This window comes from Cnephaeus nilssonii, assembly GCF_951640355.1.
Source record: "Cnephaeus nilssonii genome assembly, chromosome: 2".
NCBI classification, from domain to species: domain Eukaryota; kingdom Metazoa; phylum Chordata; class Mammalia; order Chiroptera; family Vespertilionidae; genus Cnephaeus; species Cnephaeus nilssonii.
In genome coordinates, this window is record NC_137073.1 from 60318827 (window position 1) to 60335585 (window position 16759).

Consider the following 16759-nt stretch of genomic DNA (forward strand, 5'->3'; position numbering starts at 1 on the left):
TGGAAATGACATACTGCAGCTTGACTGGCCCTAGATGGACACTATTTTAAAAATGTTTTGTTTCAAAATAATTTTACGCTTAATAGAGAAGTTGTAAGAAGAGTGCAAAGAATTCCCATATATTTTTAACCCCAATATATGTTAACTTCTTACCACATTTCTCTAAGTAAAGATATGCTTTCTCTATATTTATCTCTCTCTTCATATATGCCATATATATATGTATGTATTTTATATATATGGCTTTCCCCTGTTTGAGAGTAATTTGAAGACATGATAATCCTTTACATCAAAATCCTTTAGTGTGGTATTTTCTAAAAGACAAGAACATTCACTTATATAACTATAGCACAGTTATCAAAATTATGAAATAAATTTGATGAAATGCTATTATCTAATCTAAACCTTATTTAAGTTTTTCCAACTGTCCTAATAATGTCTTTGTAGCAAAAGAAAAATTATTCTGATTCAGGCAGGGTTCAGTATTAGGGTCACATTGTGTTAATTGTCACATTTCTTTAGTCCTTTTTCTCTGAAATTGCTCCTCAGTCTTTGTCTTTTTTGACCTTGACATTTTTTAAGAGTTATGTTATGGAATGTCCTCCAGCTTGGTTTTCTGCTGTTTCTTCATGATCAGATTCAGGTTATGCATCATTAGTAGGAATTCCATAGAAGTGATGTGTTCTTAGTGTATGATTTAGGAGGCACATGATGTCAATTTGTGCCATTACTAGTGGTCACGGTTTTTAAGTTCGGCTCTGTGAGCTCCCAGCCAATCACTGTAAAGGCTGTCGGGGCTCGCTTGAGCCCAAATTCCTAACTCTACTTAAGGAGCCTGAGAAGGATGAATAGTGCCTGAAAAGCAGGATATGGGTGTTTTGATCTCTTGTCAGTAGCAGCTCTGGTACCATTCTTAAACTAGCCAGTGCCTGGCACGTGATAGGTGATTTAATAACTGCTTGTTCAGTTGAATCAACAAATGAGCAATTCATCCTCCTTTCTTTTAGGTACCTGTGGCATGTTCCATTGACATTCATCACCAGCAAATCAGAATCGGCCCAGAGATTTTTGCTGAAGACAAAAACAGGTAATTTGTTGGGGAAATAACTAGGTTAATGCAAGAAGGAACTATAGAAATGTGCAGGATTTAGATACCACCTTTCTTTGGCTATTTATCTTGGTTAAAACAAAAAGGACCAGGTCCACCTTTATCTTCAGCAGATCTCTGGCTTTCATTTTCTAGTGAAGACTATAGGTTGAAAATCCTATCTGGTTAAAAAAAAAAAAAAAGCCAGTATCTTGCCAGATAGAAATTAAAACAGTTGATTTATGTAATGATAAAGAGAAGGGATTACGAGTGAAAAATCCCCATTACTTTGTTAACATTGCTGGGTTATATCGTCTGTATGGCCTGAAACATGGCTGCATTCTTCTCATAGATCTATAAATCTCACGAAATTGGTGCCTAAAACTAGTGTTGGCTTTTGTCGATGGGGATGCTGTTTTTTGGTTTCTAAAAGAAACTTGTTCAATATGAAACTCATTTCAGTATTAAACTTGCCTATAGTTTCGTGGTCTAGTTTCGATCAGAAAAGCTTTCATCCGTCAAGAGAGAAAATAGAGCTGTGATTTATTTTATTTGCTCTAGATGTGCTCATCCTCCCAGAAGAGGTGGAATGGATCAAATTTAACGTGGGAATGAATGGCTATTACATTGTGCATTATGAGGATGATGGATGGGATTCTTTGACTGGCCTTTTACAAGGAACGCACACAGCAATCAGCAGTAATGATCGGGCCAGTCTCATTAACAATGCATTTCAGCTTGTCAGGTAATACACGCTCCTCAGAGTCTTGGTTTATTTCTGAAAGCGGCTGTTATCGCTCAAATTCTTGATTTCTAAAGATGAAAATGATTGATTGCTAATAAGAAGTTGAAGGGTGTTTTCCCCTAAGTTCTTCTAACAACCCCAGGTTGCTTGTAGCCGAATGGTTAACCTCCTGTCTGTGTCTGCCGAGTCAGGTAAAGGAAGGCATCTGTATTTTAACCTTTTTCATTAACAACTATGATCACATGGAGGCAAAAGTGTAGAAAATCAGGAGATCTACTCCCTGGAGAAGCTCCTTGGCTGGTTTCTAAAGAGTTGTCCTGTGGCTTTCTCTGGCCCTGGCCCTGTTTTACCAGATCTGGTTCCTCCCCCGCTGGGTTAAAGGGGTTTCCATCCACCCCTGCACACACTCAGATTCCTGAACTTCACAGCCTCTTAATGGAATACAGCTCATAAAATGCTGCCCAAACGAATGAACTTTGAGCTGTTGAGTATTTACTCTGATTTTTTGCCCCATGACAATGGTTATTAAGGAAATAGTCTGCAAGACAAAAACTTACACTTCCTCAGTATTTAGGCAGAACAGAAGTCCTAAGGGGAATCACTCAGGTAGAAAGGAATAATTTATAATTCTCCTCATACCCCATGTCCTCTGCTCTAAATGTCAAGTTCTTTCTCATCGGGGCCTCTTGAGGCGAAAAGTAGCAATGGGGGATAAATATAGGGGGTGCTTAGCCAGCTGTTTCCGCATGCCTACAAATACTCCCCTCTGTTGCATACTGATGCTTAAATCTTAAGTCTTAGAGCAGGCGTCCTCAAACTACAGCCTGCGGGCCACATGCGGGTGTTTTTGCCGTTTTGTTTTTTTACTTCAAAATAAGATATGTGCAGTGTGCATAGGAATTTGTTCATAGTTTTTTTTTAAACTATAGTCTGGCCCTCCAACGGTCTGAGGGACAGTGAACTGGCCCCTGTTTAAAAAGTTTGAGGACCCCTGTCTTAGAGGATGTTGTGTTTATGAGCATATACCTTACCTCTGAGGCTTTTAGCATCAACCCTCTATAACGAAGGGTTTTTATCCATATTCAGTTCTGTTGGAATGGAGAAGAGGATGTGTTGACTCCAGAGGCTTACAATGTCAACTGAGTGGCAGTCTCTCCGATTAGGCTTCCTGAAGGATCTGTGATTAAAATCCCGATCAAAGATCAGCACACAGTCCAACGTTTCGTAGAGGAACAGACCCTGCCCTGCTTCTTGTCTTAACCACAAGTTAGCCCTAGCTCTGTTGTGTTTGAGCAACTCCCTTCACCGTGCAAACATGCCAATGTTGTGTTATTTATGATGGAAAAGATACTAATAGAAAGATCCTTATTTATGAGGGGCATTAATAACTGGTTGAATTTTTTTGGTGGTAGATTGTTAAAATATTTTTTGAAACAAAAAGTTGATTTCCTAAGTTTTCTTTTAAACCTCTCACCATGGTGTCTCCTGACCAGCATTGGAAAGCTACCGATTGAAAAAGCCTTGAATTTAACCCTGTACTTGAAACAAGAAACAGAAATTATGCCTGTGTTCCAAGGTTTGAATGAGCTGATACCTATGTATAAGTTAATGGAGAAAAGAGATATGAATGAAGTGGAAATTCAATTCAAGGTAAAAGCCTGAAATAAACTGAGTGGTTACTTAAGTGGTTTGCTTTTATATGGGTGTGCAAGAATTCTTACTGTCGTGTGTGTGTGTGTATGTGTGTATAAATATATATGTATACATATATTTATATCAGTATATATTAAAGTAAATAAAAATTAACTCAGTATTTGGATTGACTAGCAAAGGTATTTGGTTTTATTTTAGCATTAAAAGTAGACATGGGACTATGAGACTCTGTACTTAATTTTCATGGATTTCTTATTCCCTTCCTTTTGCAAATCCTTTAATTCATTTTACTTCTGTATTATGATGGCTGCTATTAAGATTTTCTGGGACTCAGGTACTTGAAGAAGAAGTACAAAGTTGTTATTTTTTGGCAAAAGTCATGAAGTTCCATTGTAAAATTTGCCTTCAAAATGTAGTCATATAAACTCTCTTAGTTTATTTTTTAAAGTGGCAGTTTATCTTGATTTTAAGTAGATAAACATATATTTACAAAAGATTGTTATGCAAATACTAAAATAGTTAATCATTTCTTGTGTCTGACAACTTTTATAATGAAACTAGAGGCCTGGTGCACGAATTCGTGCACGGGTGGGGTCTGGCCAGACCAGGAGGAGACATGGCAGTTGGCCATCTGGCCCCGCCCCCTGGTCAAACTCCCAGTCGAGGGGACAATTCGCATATTAGCCTTTTATTACATAGGATATAAACAGAACTGCATGGCTTTAGAAATAAGAGTTGTTATTACACTTTGTAAAATATCCCCCCTCACCTGAGTGTACTGGATTACATAAAACATGGGGGGACCTGGGATGGTACTGCTGACACCGTGGCTTTCCCTCAGGGCTTTCTCATCGGGCTGCTGAAGGGCCTCATTGACAAGCAGACATGGACTGACGAGGGCTCTGTCTCGGAGCGAATGCTGCGGAGCCAGCTCCTCCTCCTCGCCTGTGTGCGCAAGTACCAGCCCTGCGTGCAGAGGGCAGAAGGCTACTTCAGAGCGTGGAAGGAATCTGATGGAGATTTGAGGTCTGTCCTTAGCAAACAGCTAGTTCGTTCATGAAAGGGGTGCCTTTTCTATTTTCCATCATTGCTGCTACATGTTGGGAGCAAAACCAACTACAAAAAGTCTCCCTGGCCTCCCTTTTTAGGAAAATAAATGACTTCTTAAGATTTATCTGTGTATCTCTCAACTTGCAGTAATGCTAGGAGAGAACTTCTATGCACAAAAGTCAAATATCTGGAGAGTTAGAATGGGATTAGAATAGTTCCCACTTTATGCAGCCAAGGGTACAAAACCTACTAGAACTGAGACAGTTGTACTGCCAGGAACAGAGGCATTGCCTCTCGCAGTAGTTTCTTTGGGTCTCCAAAGTCCCTGACAGGAGGCGCATAGTAGTTGCTGATGCTGCCTAAGTACAGTTCTTCCTCTATTTGGAAAATTAATTCTCACTATACTTAGGTATATCTGGGTCTTAAATCCCATCTGGGAAACATTAAGCCCATAGTATACATGCTTCCATTGAAAGACATGCTTATAAGTGGTGGTCCTATTCGATTCCTAATGCTTGTTCATGGATTACATCTTGAGTCTAGTTTGTAACTCTTTCTTTTGGCTTGAAAAGTGGCCACCTATTAGGAGTCACCCAGTGTCATTAAAGTGTGTTAGACACATAGGTACTTGTGAAAGTGGCATTTTATTTAACATTTTTGAGAAGACTACTTACAACTGAATTTTAGATATTTTTTCTTGCCTCTTTCAAAAATTTTAACTGAAGGAAAGGTTATTTTTGTTTAGATTTCCAGGCTTCTCTGATCAGGAGGCCATTTATCAGTTCATAATTGGTCACCATTCTTCATCCAAACACAGTTCCTACAACTCTGACTCTCGCCCATGTGCTCTTTCCCACAGGCTACCCACTGATGTGACATTGGCAGTGTTTGCTGTGGGGGCCCAGACCACTGAAGGATGGGATTTTCTCTATCGTAAATATCAGTCTTCTCTGTCCAGTACCGAGAAAAACCAAATTGAATTTGCCCTCTGTGTTAGCCAAAACAAGGAAAAGCTTCAGTGGTGAGTAATTCATTCATGTTCATGTATGAACAAAGGAATTAATTTAGATCAGATCCTTCTCGCATCTATTTTTGTTCTTTTGACCAGGAATTGCCTGTTCTGCTGGGAACATTTATATTAGTGGGGAGACAGCTAACGAGTATCTCCTATATATATAAAAGCCTAAACGACTGTTAGGCCCAAACGACTGGAACAACTGGTCGACCAGTCGCTATGACATGCACTGACCACCAGGGGGAAGACACTCAATGCAGGAGCTGCCCCCTGATGGTCAGTGCACTCCCACAGCCAACCTCCTGCGGCCGGCTGGCAGCGTCAATATCTGGCATCCATTCCTTTTGTGCCCGGCCTAGTGACCGTTGCCTCCTCTCCTGACTCTGCTGGGGCCTTTGGCCCTGGGCTGGGACGGGGAACTGGGGGTGGCGGATGCGGCCCCTTTCCCAGGGGGGCCAAGGGCCGGCTCCCTCCTTGGGGCCAGCGGCCAACCTCTCATGCCCCTTCCTCCTCCCACCTCCTGGCCTGCCGCCTGCCCACCACAGTGGTGGTGCAGTGGTAAGGGAAGGGGGGGGGTGTGGGGAACCAAGCAGTGGTGGGTCACAGACATCCGTTTTTTCCGTGCCCAGCACGGTGACCGCCACCTCCTTTCCCAACTCTGCTGGGGCTATTTGGGCCCCGGGCTAGGATGAGGAACTGACAGGGGGTGGTGGGGTGGGGTGGGGTGGTGGTGGCTGTAGACAAGACCCCTTTCCCAGTGGAGCTGAGGGCTGGCTCCCTACTTGGGGCTGGTGGTGAACCTCCTGCACCCCGTTCTTTGCCTGTGGCTGGCAGGCCCCGATTGGCCCATGCTCCCTCTCCCTGTCCCTCCCCCCCAGCCAGCAGGCCCTGATGGGCCCGGCCCTGATTGGCCCTGATAGCCAGCCAGGCCTAGGGACCCTGCCCATGCACGAATTCATGCACTGGGCCTCTAGTGGTAAATAATTAGGGAGAAGCAGGTGTCATGAAAAATATTTAAAGGAGCATATATTTGTGTATCTTTAAAATAACAAATTTAGAACCATATACTTTCTTAGCTCCTCTTATGAGAAAATGAGAGTATATGTGAGAATGTGTATTGTGAATACTGTGTGTCAGTTTTATTGTTACACTAGTGACCCAGTGCACGAAATTCGTGCACATTAAAAGGGGATTAATTAGAGGAAATAATATTGCTATTTGCCCTTTCTCTATAATAGAAGTGTCAGAGATGAAAGAAAATTAGTAAAATGTATATGAAAACCTTCCTCCTGTCAGAGTCTGGGGCTCACCACGAAACCCAGAGTCAAGTCCCCGCCCACCCACATGCACCTCAAAATCATGTGAGACCCAGACCCAGCCGCTGCCCCGCCCCCCCGCATTGGGCTATATCCAGACCCAGCCAGTCTCACCCTTGCCAAGCCCTGCTGGGCAGGGGGCATAGCCTCAGGTCCCATGGCCTGGTGCCAGGACCGGGGGCATGGCCTGAGGTCCCCCAGCCCAGACTGGGGCGGGGGTGTGCTTTGAGGTCCTCCTTCAAGCTCCGCCAGGTGGGGGACATGGCCTGAGATCCCCTGTCAAGCCCCGCTGGGTGGGGGGCATGGCCTGAGGTCCCCCGTCAAGCCCCGCTGGGTGGGGGACACGGCCTGAGTTCCCCTGTCAAGCCCCGCTGGGTGGGGGGCATGGCCTGAGGTCCCCCATCAAGCCCCACTGGCAGGGGGGTGCAGCCTCAGGTCCCCCATCAAGCCCCTCTGGGCAGGGGTGGGGCCTGAGTTCACCCGACCCAGTACTGGGGGTGTACCTTGAGGTCCCCCGTTAAGCCCCACTAGATGAGGGGCACAGCCTGAGGTCCCCTGTCAAGCCCAGCCAGGCAGGGGGGCACAGCCTCAGGTCCCCTGGCCCAGTGCTGGGGTCGGGGGCGCGGCCTGAGTTTTCCTGTCAAGCCCCACCTGGTGGGGGGCGTGGCCTGAGGTCCCCTGGCCTGGCGCTGGGGCAGGGGGAGCAGGCTGAGGTCCCCTAGCCCAGCAACAGGACAGGAAGCACACCTTGAGGTCCCCTGTCAAGCCCTGCCAAGTGGGGGACAGGGCCTGAGGTCCCCTGTCAAGCCCCATGGCGGCGGGGGAGGGCGTAGCCTCAGGTCCCTGCTGACTGCTTGTTAAGGCTCCTTATGGGAACTTGGCCTCAGCTGTGGGTGCAGCCATCTTTGTGACGGAGTGATGGTCAATTAGCATATTCCCTCTTTATTAGATAGGATAGCTATAGCGAGTTTACCAGGGCTCTGGTTACCTATTTACCTTTTTCGGTCTTTGTTATTGGCAGGCTGGCTTTAAATTACTGTATGGAATAGCTTTCTCTTAACTTTTCCAGGGCATATTCATTGCTAACATTTCTTCTCTTAATCATTCTAGGTTACTAGACCAAAGTTTTAAGGGAGATGTAATAAAAACTCAAGAGTTTCCAGATATTCTTCGCTCTATTGGCAGAAACCCAGTGGGATACCCACTGGCCTGGCAGTTTCTGAGGGACAATTGGTATAAACTTATACAAAAGTAAGTAGTGCCAAAGATTGTGCTGTGCCTGGGGAAGTTCCTCAACTCGGGCTATTTTTTTTTAAATTTGTTTGTAAAACAACGGTGATCATCCAAAGGGGGTTTTTGACTGAAGCTAGAAAGTAGAGGTCCTTACAATATCCTTAGACAATATAAAACTCTTAATTCATTGCTAGCCCATGAGTCTGGATAGTCAGGTTTTCTATTCCTTCTGGAATAATCCCTCCCCGCACCCACTGACCTATTAGAAGTCTTCTGCTCAGCACCTTTGCTGATTTGCATCTGTCCTTGTCTAACTTGTGTAGCATCATTACCTCTATCATTTTCTTCTGGGTACTTCATCTTTTATTCACCTGTTGGTGTCTATTTTTTGCAACTAGATCTTAATCCATTGGAGGGCAGGGATCATGTCCATGATTTCCATGCCTAACCAGTTTTTACTTAAATGCTATAATATAAGGGGCACTTAGAAATATATGTTGAGAGAATGAATATTTCACAATATAACACAAGTTTCCATTTCTAGGTTTGACCTTGGCTCCCCTTCCATAGCCTACATGGTGATGGGAACAACAAATCAGTTCTCCACAAGAGCACGGCTTGAAGAGGTAAAAAAAAAAACAAAACACAAAAAAAACAAACATATATATATATATATATATATATATATATATATATAATTTTATTTTATTTATTTTTTTGCTTAAGTGACAATTAGCTAATAAGTATGGGGTAGACAAAATATTTTAAGGATGTGATGAGTTAGCAATGAATCTTGTCGCTTAGTAGATGTTCCTTTTGGGTGCTGTAGTGTTGTTAACATAAGCAAAAATCAGTTATGAATGAACTAGTAAAAACTGTGCCTCTTCCCAAACACATGAAGTCCTAAGCCTTGCCATTACGAAGGTTAGAGCTTAAAGGCTACTTTAGATATGGAATCCCTGTTTGGGATGATAAAAGAGATCATGGGAAGTATGAATAACTGAAGGGATCATCCAGCCGTTATGAAAGAGGCAGGTCTGGAATCCAGGTTCTCCACTTCCAGGTTCATGATTTCCTGCTACTTATGTATATGCCATCTACTTTTCAGAAAGAATTTTAGGCAACTTATAAGGTCCAAATATAAAGTAAATGTTAAAATAAAGAACAAAAAGCTGCATAATGGACAGAAAGAGGTAACTGTCTGAAGAATTTATGCAGAGGATAATTTTTTGCACTCGAACCCTGACTTTATTACAGCTTCCTAGCAGTCAAGGAAAAATGAGAAAACAGTATGAGTTATCCTCATTGTCCAGTAAGAGGGAACTACAAAAGCGTACTTTTTTCCTGAGTCTTAAACTCTGAGGAATTGGATCAATGGGTTGTTTCTGGTGTCCCTTCTATGATAACGTTTTCTATAGTAAGGCCGTAGAACAAACTTTACGTGGTTTCAAAACTAGGCTGCATTTAGATAAGATCTGAGTGCCAAATATTATTTTTTGAAGGAGTAGTTTCATATGTAGTCTGGTTACACCACGATCCAGCTGGATATAGGAAGAGTGCTTTGAAAATGCAAAAGAAATGTCACGTCCCCACCTCACCCGGGCTTGTAAAATTAACTTGCACATAATATCTCAAGCTTGACCTCCACTGAGGACTACAGCAGAGGTGTTCTGTGTGATGACCGGAGAGTTGTCCACAGGCTGGAACTAGCTGGATAGCTGTCCATAGACCAGATCTGTGGCAACAGAATAGTCTATTCACTCACTTGTCCATTTGTTTTCTCATGAATTCATTCAAGACATCCTACTCTTACTATATGGCAGGCTTGGTTTGGGGTTCTAGGGAATGAAGATGAACAGAATAGACAAAGCCCTTGCTCTCATGGAGCTTAAATTCTACCGGGGGAATCAGACAATTACAGACAAACCACCTTTGTCAGGTTGAAGACTGACTAAGGCAAGGTAAGGATAGAGAGTGCCTGGGGTGGGGAGTGCTGCTGTGTTTTATAGGATGATTCGGAGATGTTCCAGTGGACATTAAAGGAAACGCAGGTATCTAGGAGGAGAGTGTTGTGTGCATAGGAAACATCAGGTGCACAAACTGAGGTAGGCCATGGAAATGAAGAAGCCTGAGATACTGACATAATAGAGAACATCCTACTGCCTTTTAAAACATACGAGTCCTCCCGAGCCCTTCTTTTCCTCACATCTAATCCATCCCCGAGTCCTGTCGGCCCTGTCTGTGGCGTATGCATCCTATCTCTGCGCTTCTCTCTGCCACTTACCCCATCCAAGCTTTTCTTATTTATTTATTTATTTATTTATTTAGTCAGTCAGTCAGTCAGTCAGTCAGTCAGTCTGGTCTATGGTGATCGCCTCCTAACTGGCCTACCTCCTGCCACTTGCCATTAACCAAACCACTTTTCCACATTTAAAACTGAATTGACCCCCTTCTTGTAACCCCACCTATTGTTCTTGCAATAAATCCCAAACCTCTCTCTCCTGTGTGCCCAAACTGGGATGACCTGGCTCCTGTCCACCACTCCAGCCAGTTCTCACTTGCTCTCCTCGTTCACTCTCTCTCAGCCTCCCCCTGCTCCTGGGCCACCAGCTATTTCTCTGATCTCAAAGGCTCTGCACTTTCTTCTCTGCCTGGCTTGCTCTTTCCCCAACTTTTCGCTGGAAAGGCTCATTTTATCCCTTTGAGGTTCCAGCTCAAGGGTCACCTTTCCAGACCACTCCGTGTGTAGCAGGCCACCCCCTCCACAGTTACTGTCATAGCCCTAGTTTGTTTCACCGTTTATAGTAATCAACGTTTACTGCCTGTCTTCCAGGGAAACTGTAAGCTCCCTGAGCGTAGGGTGCTTGCTCGATTCACGGCCACATCCTCAGTTCTAGCACAGTAACGAAGGCAAGGGACGAATAAGTACCAATGTAAATAGGCATGACTAAATGGATGAGGTTGAAGCCCTGACACAGCTGGGTTTGAGGTTCTGCACCTTACCACATTCCATAACCACGTCCTCTGCAATGTAGAGATGACCCTCATTTAACAAATGAGGAGACAGTCCCAGAGAAGTGAAATAGTTTGCTCAAGGTCCAACAAGTTAGGATAAACCTATTTTTCTGTCCCTGTATCATGCTGCTTGTTGCACAGAAAATGTTCTCAAGGAGGCAGGTTTGAATCAAATACTCAGATGACATGCTGCGTTTCCCAAATCAGATCTTACAGGAGAGAGACTTGGGGTGTCAGAAATTTAAGAGCAAGTGTTAAAACTGGTTTTGTTGCCAATCTTGTAGGTGTTCTTTAGTGGTATTATCGTGACGGGCTCCTTCAGGTTCAGATAGTTTGACCACGGGGTAAGACTGTCAATGAGGTGTGACTGTTGAGGAGTGCTCAGAGTGATTTTTTAGCTGAATATCAATTAATCTTGAGTTCAGTGGGAAGGAAGGTTGAGTTGCAACTTGGGACAGAGAAGCAGTGTTTTCTAGGCTGCTGCAACAGGAGGGCATGCCTCTAAGCTCATTGAAAAGTTACACTGGGATAATTTTAAAACAACCTTGCATCATTTAAAATTGGAATTTGGTCTTTTAAAAACCTATTCTGACTTCCCTCTTATTTTCAAACTCATGATATTATGGCATGGTGGTGTTTTTTTTTTCTTAAGGAATTAACTGTCTGGAATCCATGCTGAATAAACAATACATCTTGGCCTAGACTTGCTTTTTGTCTGCAAAATCAAAAATTGATGGATTAACGCTGTGAAAATTTATGGGAAAAGGTTAAGAACCCTTTAAGGTGAAACAGAGTAGCACAATGATCAATGGTGTGGCAAAGCCGGCCTATTCCTCCTGTGAGCTGAAAGGGGTTCCGATACCCAGTGATGAAACAACAAAAATATATTTTCATGGAGATAGCCAAGAGTTTCTTATCACTTTAAAACCATGGGGAACTTTGTATGGATTTTATCTTAAGGGAACAATACCTGAATTGTGGATTAAGATAATAAAAACTTGGCAGAGTGAGGGGTATTACCACCATAACTTGCTAAGAACCCCATTCCCCACAGTGTTTCTATAATAACACACAGGCCAGGTCCGTGGAGAAAGACTCCACTTATGTGGTTGAAACTGTTTTGCTTGGCAAAGAAGACACTCTGCACATTCTGCTTTTTAGATACCATGTTTTAAAAAATTCAGTTAGCATCTGTGTGTCTATAACAGAATACACATTAAACAGACACACTCAATTAAACCTTAATTATAAAGTGGTAAACAGTGAAGTCTTTTAGAGTCTGGCAACTGTGAACAAACTAAAAAACTACAGAGAAAAAAACACACACAAAACTTGACATCATGAGGCATGAGCTCATTTCATACAGCTTAAGTTTGTGTACATAATCGTATCCAGACACCTGGCACTGCCTTCCGTATAGAATTTTGACAAATGCTGGAATTTTGGCTCCAGTTTTCTTTTAACGAGCCTGGACTTGTATAATGTAATAAAGCAAAATTTTAAAAACTCGTGTTTTTTTTTCTTGTTTTTTTTTTTCCTCACAAGGTAAAAGGATTCTTCAGCTCTTTGAAAGAAAATGGTTCTCAGCTCCGTTGTGTCCAACAAACAATTGAAACCATTGAGGAAAACATACGTTGGATGGATAAGAATTTTGATAAAATCAGAGTGTGGCTCCAAAACCAAAATCTTGAACTGCTTTAACAGTCCATTTCCTTGTTGGTTCCTGTGATCTCTAGTCACCTAAATTTTGTTGAATGTGAATACCTTCTACTAGAGATGGCTGTTTGGGCTCCCCCCTGAAGACACCTCCTTTTCCTTTAACTTCTTACTCATTTGACCGGTCCTGTGAAAAGCCTGGCTGTTAATTTTCCCATCAATGGGTTATTTCTGTTGTGTGTTTCATTTACAGGTGTTGCCTGCAATGTAAACCCAAGTGGCGGGTTCCTCACTATTGAGGAGTAAAGTACCTTATTCTTATTTTTTATCTTATACTTAAGCCCCACAGTCTCCAAACCCTTCCCTCCCATGTTGGTCATTCAGAAACTGTTTTGTGAGTCTCCTTGGAACGCTGTGAATGGTGGGAACTACTGACAGTGACCATTTGGATCTGCCTTTTAGATACCATGTTTTAAAAAGATTAGGTTTGCATCTGTGTGTATATATGGAATACATATTAAATACACACACTCAAAGCCAGGATGTCTGATCTGCTTCTACCTTCTTTGCCCATAACCCGGGGCAAATGTGGGGTCACCTCCTCGGGCTTCCTTGCCCTCCGGCTTGTGGTCAGTCTCCCAGGAGGGCAGATTGGAGCTGGGGTGGGAGAGAGGAGGTGGGTGTCCTCCCCTAGGTCCCTTCAGGCTGCCTCAGGCTGGCCTCCACTGAAGGTCTCCGCTCTGGGGGTGGCCCCTTGGCCCACTGAGCCTCCCCATCTCTGCGTTCTAGCAACTGCTTCCTTCTCATCCCCTCAGGAGGAGGGGAGAAGTGGTAGCCTGGCTTTTACTAGTCTTGGCTGTACCTGTGGTCTCCATACATCCCTGTCCTGCCTTTGTTTAAAAACAAAACCACACCTTGTATGACACCCTCCTCAAGTAACCCTAATTTGAGTGTCATCTGCTCCTCAGGGATCCTGACCGACAGTGTCCCTTCTGAAACGGCAGAGTACGTTCAGGTCTAGAGAAGGAACCTGTCGCTTGAAGTTGAACCTGAGAGCTGTTGATCCTTGGGTAGGTGCTGCTTCTCCTCCCTGCTGGTTATTTGGCCTAGTTTACAATTCCTGAATTACTCATTATTGCCACCTGTTGCCAATAAGTCATTGCAGAGTCTCCTGTAAATGACAATGTATGGTGAAACTGAAAATATTTGTTTGTATTCCTCTAAGTGAGAAGTCTTTTATGAGGTTTTTAATGTACTTGCAGAATTTTCAAGATAAAGGAATGTGATAGGGAAAATGTCAAAATGTGTTCTCATACACTAGGAACAGTGACTTTCCTGGACCTAAATGCGTTTACAATTCCATTTTTAAACATATTGCATGGTTTAATGGTTTGAGAAATAGAAACAGAAATCACTGGTCATTTCTACCCCAGGTATTTTCCGTCTGAAAACATACAAAGCCAAGATTTGAATGTAAAATATTTTTAATTGTATTATACATCTTGGTTAATGAAATACGAAACGTGGAAATAGTGGTCTTCAGTTTGGTCACCTGAGGAACCTACTTTCCGTTGCTTTTGGAGAAGTCCATTTCCTAAATGGACACAATATTGCCACAACAATGTGCAAAACCTGTTTGGTAATAAAAGGTTATAATTTACCTGTAAGCAGGTATTTGCCATTATTTCCTCCTAATTAGACGGGTAAAAAGGACTGCCTTGGATGCTGAAGCTGACTCAAGCCATCATTAATTACTAACAAACATCCAACTCTTGAAGACATTTCTAATAAACAAAAAAGCATAGTCAGAGTACCTTAAATGTTTACTTTTACAGGCATTTCTTAAATCTCTGGATTTTGGTATGCTGTTTAAAAATACTATATATGCATCAAGTTAATAATACTGCAGCCATATCCTTGCAAACACATCTGTCAATGTCCAAGGTTTTACCTTTTTGAACAAACAAACAAAATAAACCCCACTTTGTACTACCCAAATGGAAGAATTAGATAGTTAAAATCCCTCAGGAAACATGTATTTTCTTATCAGTGCCTTGAAGAGGTCTGTTCAGTCACCATAACACTGGCTTATATTTCCCAGACGTAGAATAATAGAAAAATGCCCTGTCTCTCTGATGGGACAGACATAGCATTTAAAGTGGGTGATGCTTGAAATCCCATAGGTACTGCATGATTTTTAGAGAGAATTTATAGAGGGTCTTAACAAAATTTGACGCCCATTATAAGCAGTGTTACTGTTTTTGTGTCTCTCCCCCCTTATTAGACAGTATTGGTGATGATATATTTAGTGAACTCAGCTAAGTCCTAATAAATAAAACCTTCACACATAGGCTAAGGAAGGCTGTGCTCTCTGAAATAAGGAATTCCAAATCAGTGTATGATATGTACCTGATATCTTTTCCTGCATTCACTACCGGGAAGTAAAAGTGGGATTAAATATTTATCAAAATCTCATCAAGGACCTCAGTGCTATCTATGTTCATAAGCAATTCATTCAGAAAGATCTAAGAAATGATTCGAAGTTGCAGGACTACAGAGCCTAGTTCTTACGTTTCCGTGAGGGGGAAGGGAGCAAATTTTTAAATTCCAGATTTCTTTTTTTAAAGCAGAAGTTCGGTTTTGTATTTGGTAAACTTAACTTCCCATGAAGCCAGGTGCTATACAGTGCAACAGACTAAGCAAACAACTGCTGCTCAGGTTTTGTACAGAGTGAGTGGAAGCACAGCTTAACATAGTAAACCAACAGAGTTCAAGCCATATGAATATTCTGAGTAGATTTTATTCTTGGAACTTGCTATGCAGTGAAATATAGTCTGTATCTTGCTCTTCTGACTTGATTCAAGTCTCAGTATGTTTTGCGCGGCTATAAGGTGCGTAAGTCCTAACCTCTGGCAAATAGTTTAACCTGAAAAGAGGTGCAGTGCTTCCTGGTCTGTCCAGGTTACCTATCAATTAATTTATTATTAGCAGCCCAAGAGGAGATATGTGCCCGATGTACAATATTTAATGGGCTTATAAACATTAACCCAGAGAAACATCAAATACAGTTCAAAAGCCCAAGAGGAAAGGGGTAATGAGAAATCAGAACATTGGCGAATGTTTACAGCATTGTTTTCCAAATGCTAACAATAACAACAAATTAAGTGCAAACCAAAAATACTAATGAGATTTACAGGCACTGTGTGTAGAATGTGCAAAATTTTGCAAAGGTTTTTCCTGTTGTGGTTGTTTTTTGGTGTGTGTATGTGTTGCTTTAAGAAACTATCAAATATATCTCTTAGAAATATAAAGTTCCTTTCTCTCCCAACTGAAGGCAATTTTTAAAAATTCAAAGTTTATCAATACTCAGTACAATAGCACAGTTGAACCAGACAAATTCAATTTCTTTCTGGGAAAAGAATAACAAACCAATGTTTAGGATGTCAAAACACGCAGCAAAGATCACTGTCTAGAAGCCACCCAGAAAAATTTGTTGTCAAAGCCTTTTGTTCTTCAGAAGTCACCAACCACCAGCTGAGGATTTTATATGTAGATACCTTGAAAAATTCAGACAAAAATCCAGTGAACCACTTTGGTATGTAATTTTTTGTTGTTGTTACAAGGCATAATAAATGTAACATTTACCAAAAGCATATATATAGAGACAAGAAGGAATTTCCTATAAGTAAATATGAAAGTGAATTATTCATAGAATTTTTTTAAATTTTGGAGGGATTCTTTAAGAGTAGTTCTCATCAGCATACCTCCCTCATTATGGGAACTAAAAGTGGAACATGGTGAGAGAAATCTATATTTTTATTTCCTTTAGGCTTTGTTTGGCAAGCAATTATAAGCTTTTATACTTGAAAATAACATCTCTTCTTTCTCAAGTTAAGGGTCCAGCTCTCAAGATAGATCTCAGAGATTCCCTCATCAATACAAGCTCGTGAGTCATCCTGACGTATAATCAAACATAGTATTTGGCCAAA

At 42.0% G+C, this 16759-nt stretch overlaps 2 protein-coding genes across 9 annotated transcripts in view; one reads left to right on the forward strand and one right to left on the reverse strand.

Annotated features, from left to right (window-relative positions):
• The window catches only part of ERAP1 (endoplasmic reticulum aminopeptidase 1), a 38742-nt gene extending 25432 nt beyond the window's left edge, over positions 1-13310 (forward strand). For all 3 annotated transcript variants that reach the window (XM_079791460.1, XM_079791461.1, XM_079791459.1), the window contains exons 12-19: positions 1008-1087; positions 1649-1832; positions 3326-3482; positions 4327-4511; positions 5395-5556; positions 7977-8117; positions 8644-8725; positions 12660-13310. In XM_079791460.1, the coding sequence (XP_079647586.1) occupies positions 1008-1087; positions 1649-1832; positions 3326-3482; positions 4327-4511; positions 5395-5556; positions 7977-8117; positions 8644-8725; positions 12660-12815 (1147 nt within the window). In that variant the 3' untranslated portion in view covers positions 12816-13310. The remainder of the gene's footprint in view (positions 1-1007; positions 1088-1648; positions 1833-3325; positions 3483-4326; positions 4512-5394; positions 5557-7976; positions 8118-8643; positions 8726-12659) is intronic.
• Positions 13311-14236: 926 nt separating this feature from the next.
• Positions 14237-16759, reverse strand: part of CAST (calpastatin) — a 124604-nt gene continuing 122081 nt past the window's right edge. For all 6 annotated transcript variants that reach the window (XM_079791486.1, XM_079791488.1, XM_079791485.1 and 3 more), the window contains one exon: positions 14237-16327. The gene's annotated coding sequence lies outside the window, so the exon portion shown is untranslated. The remainder of the gene's footprint in view (positions 16328-16759) is intronic.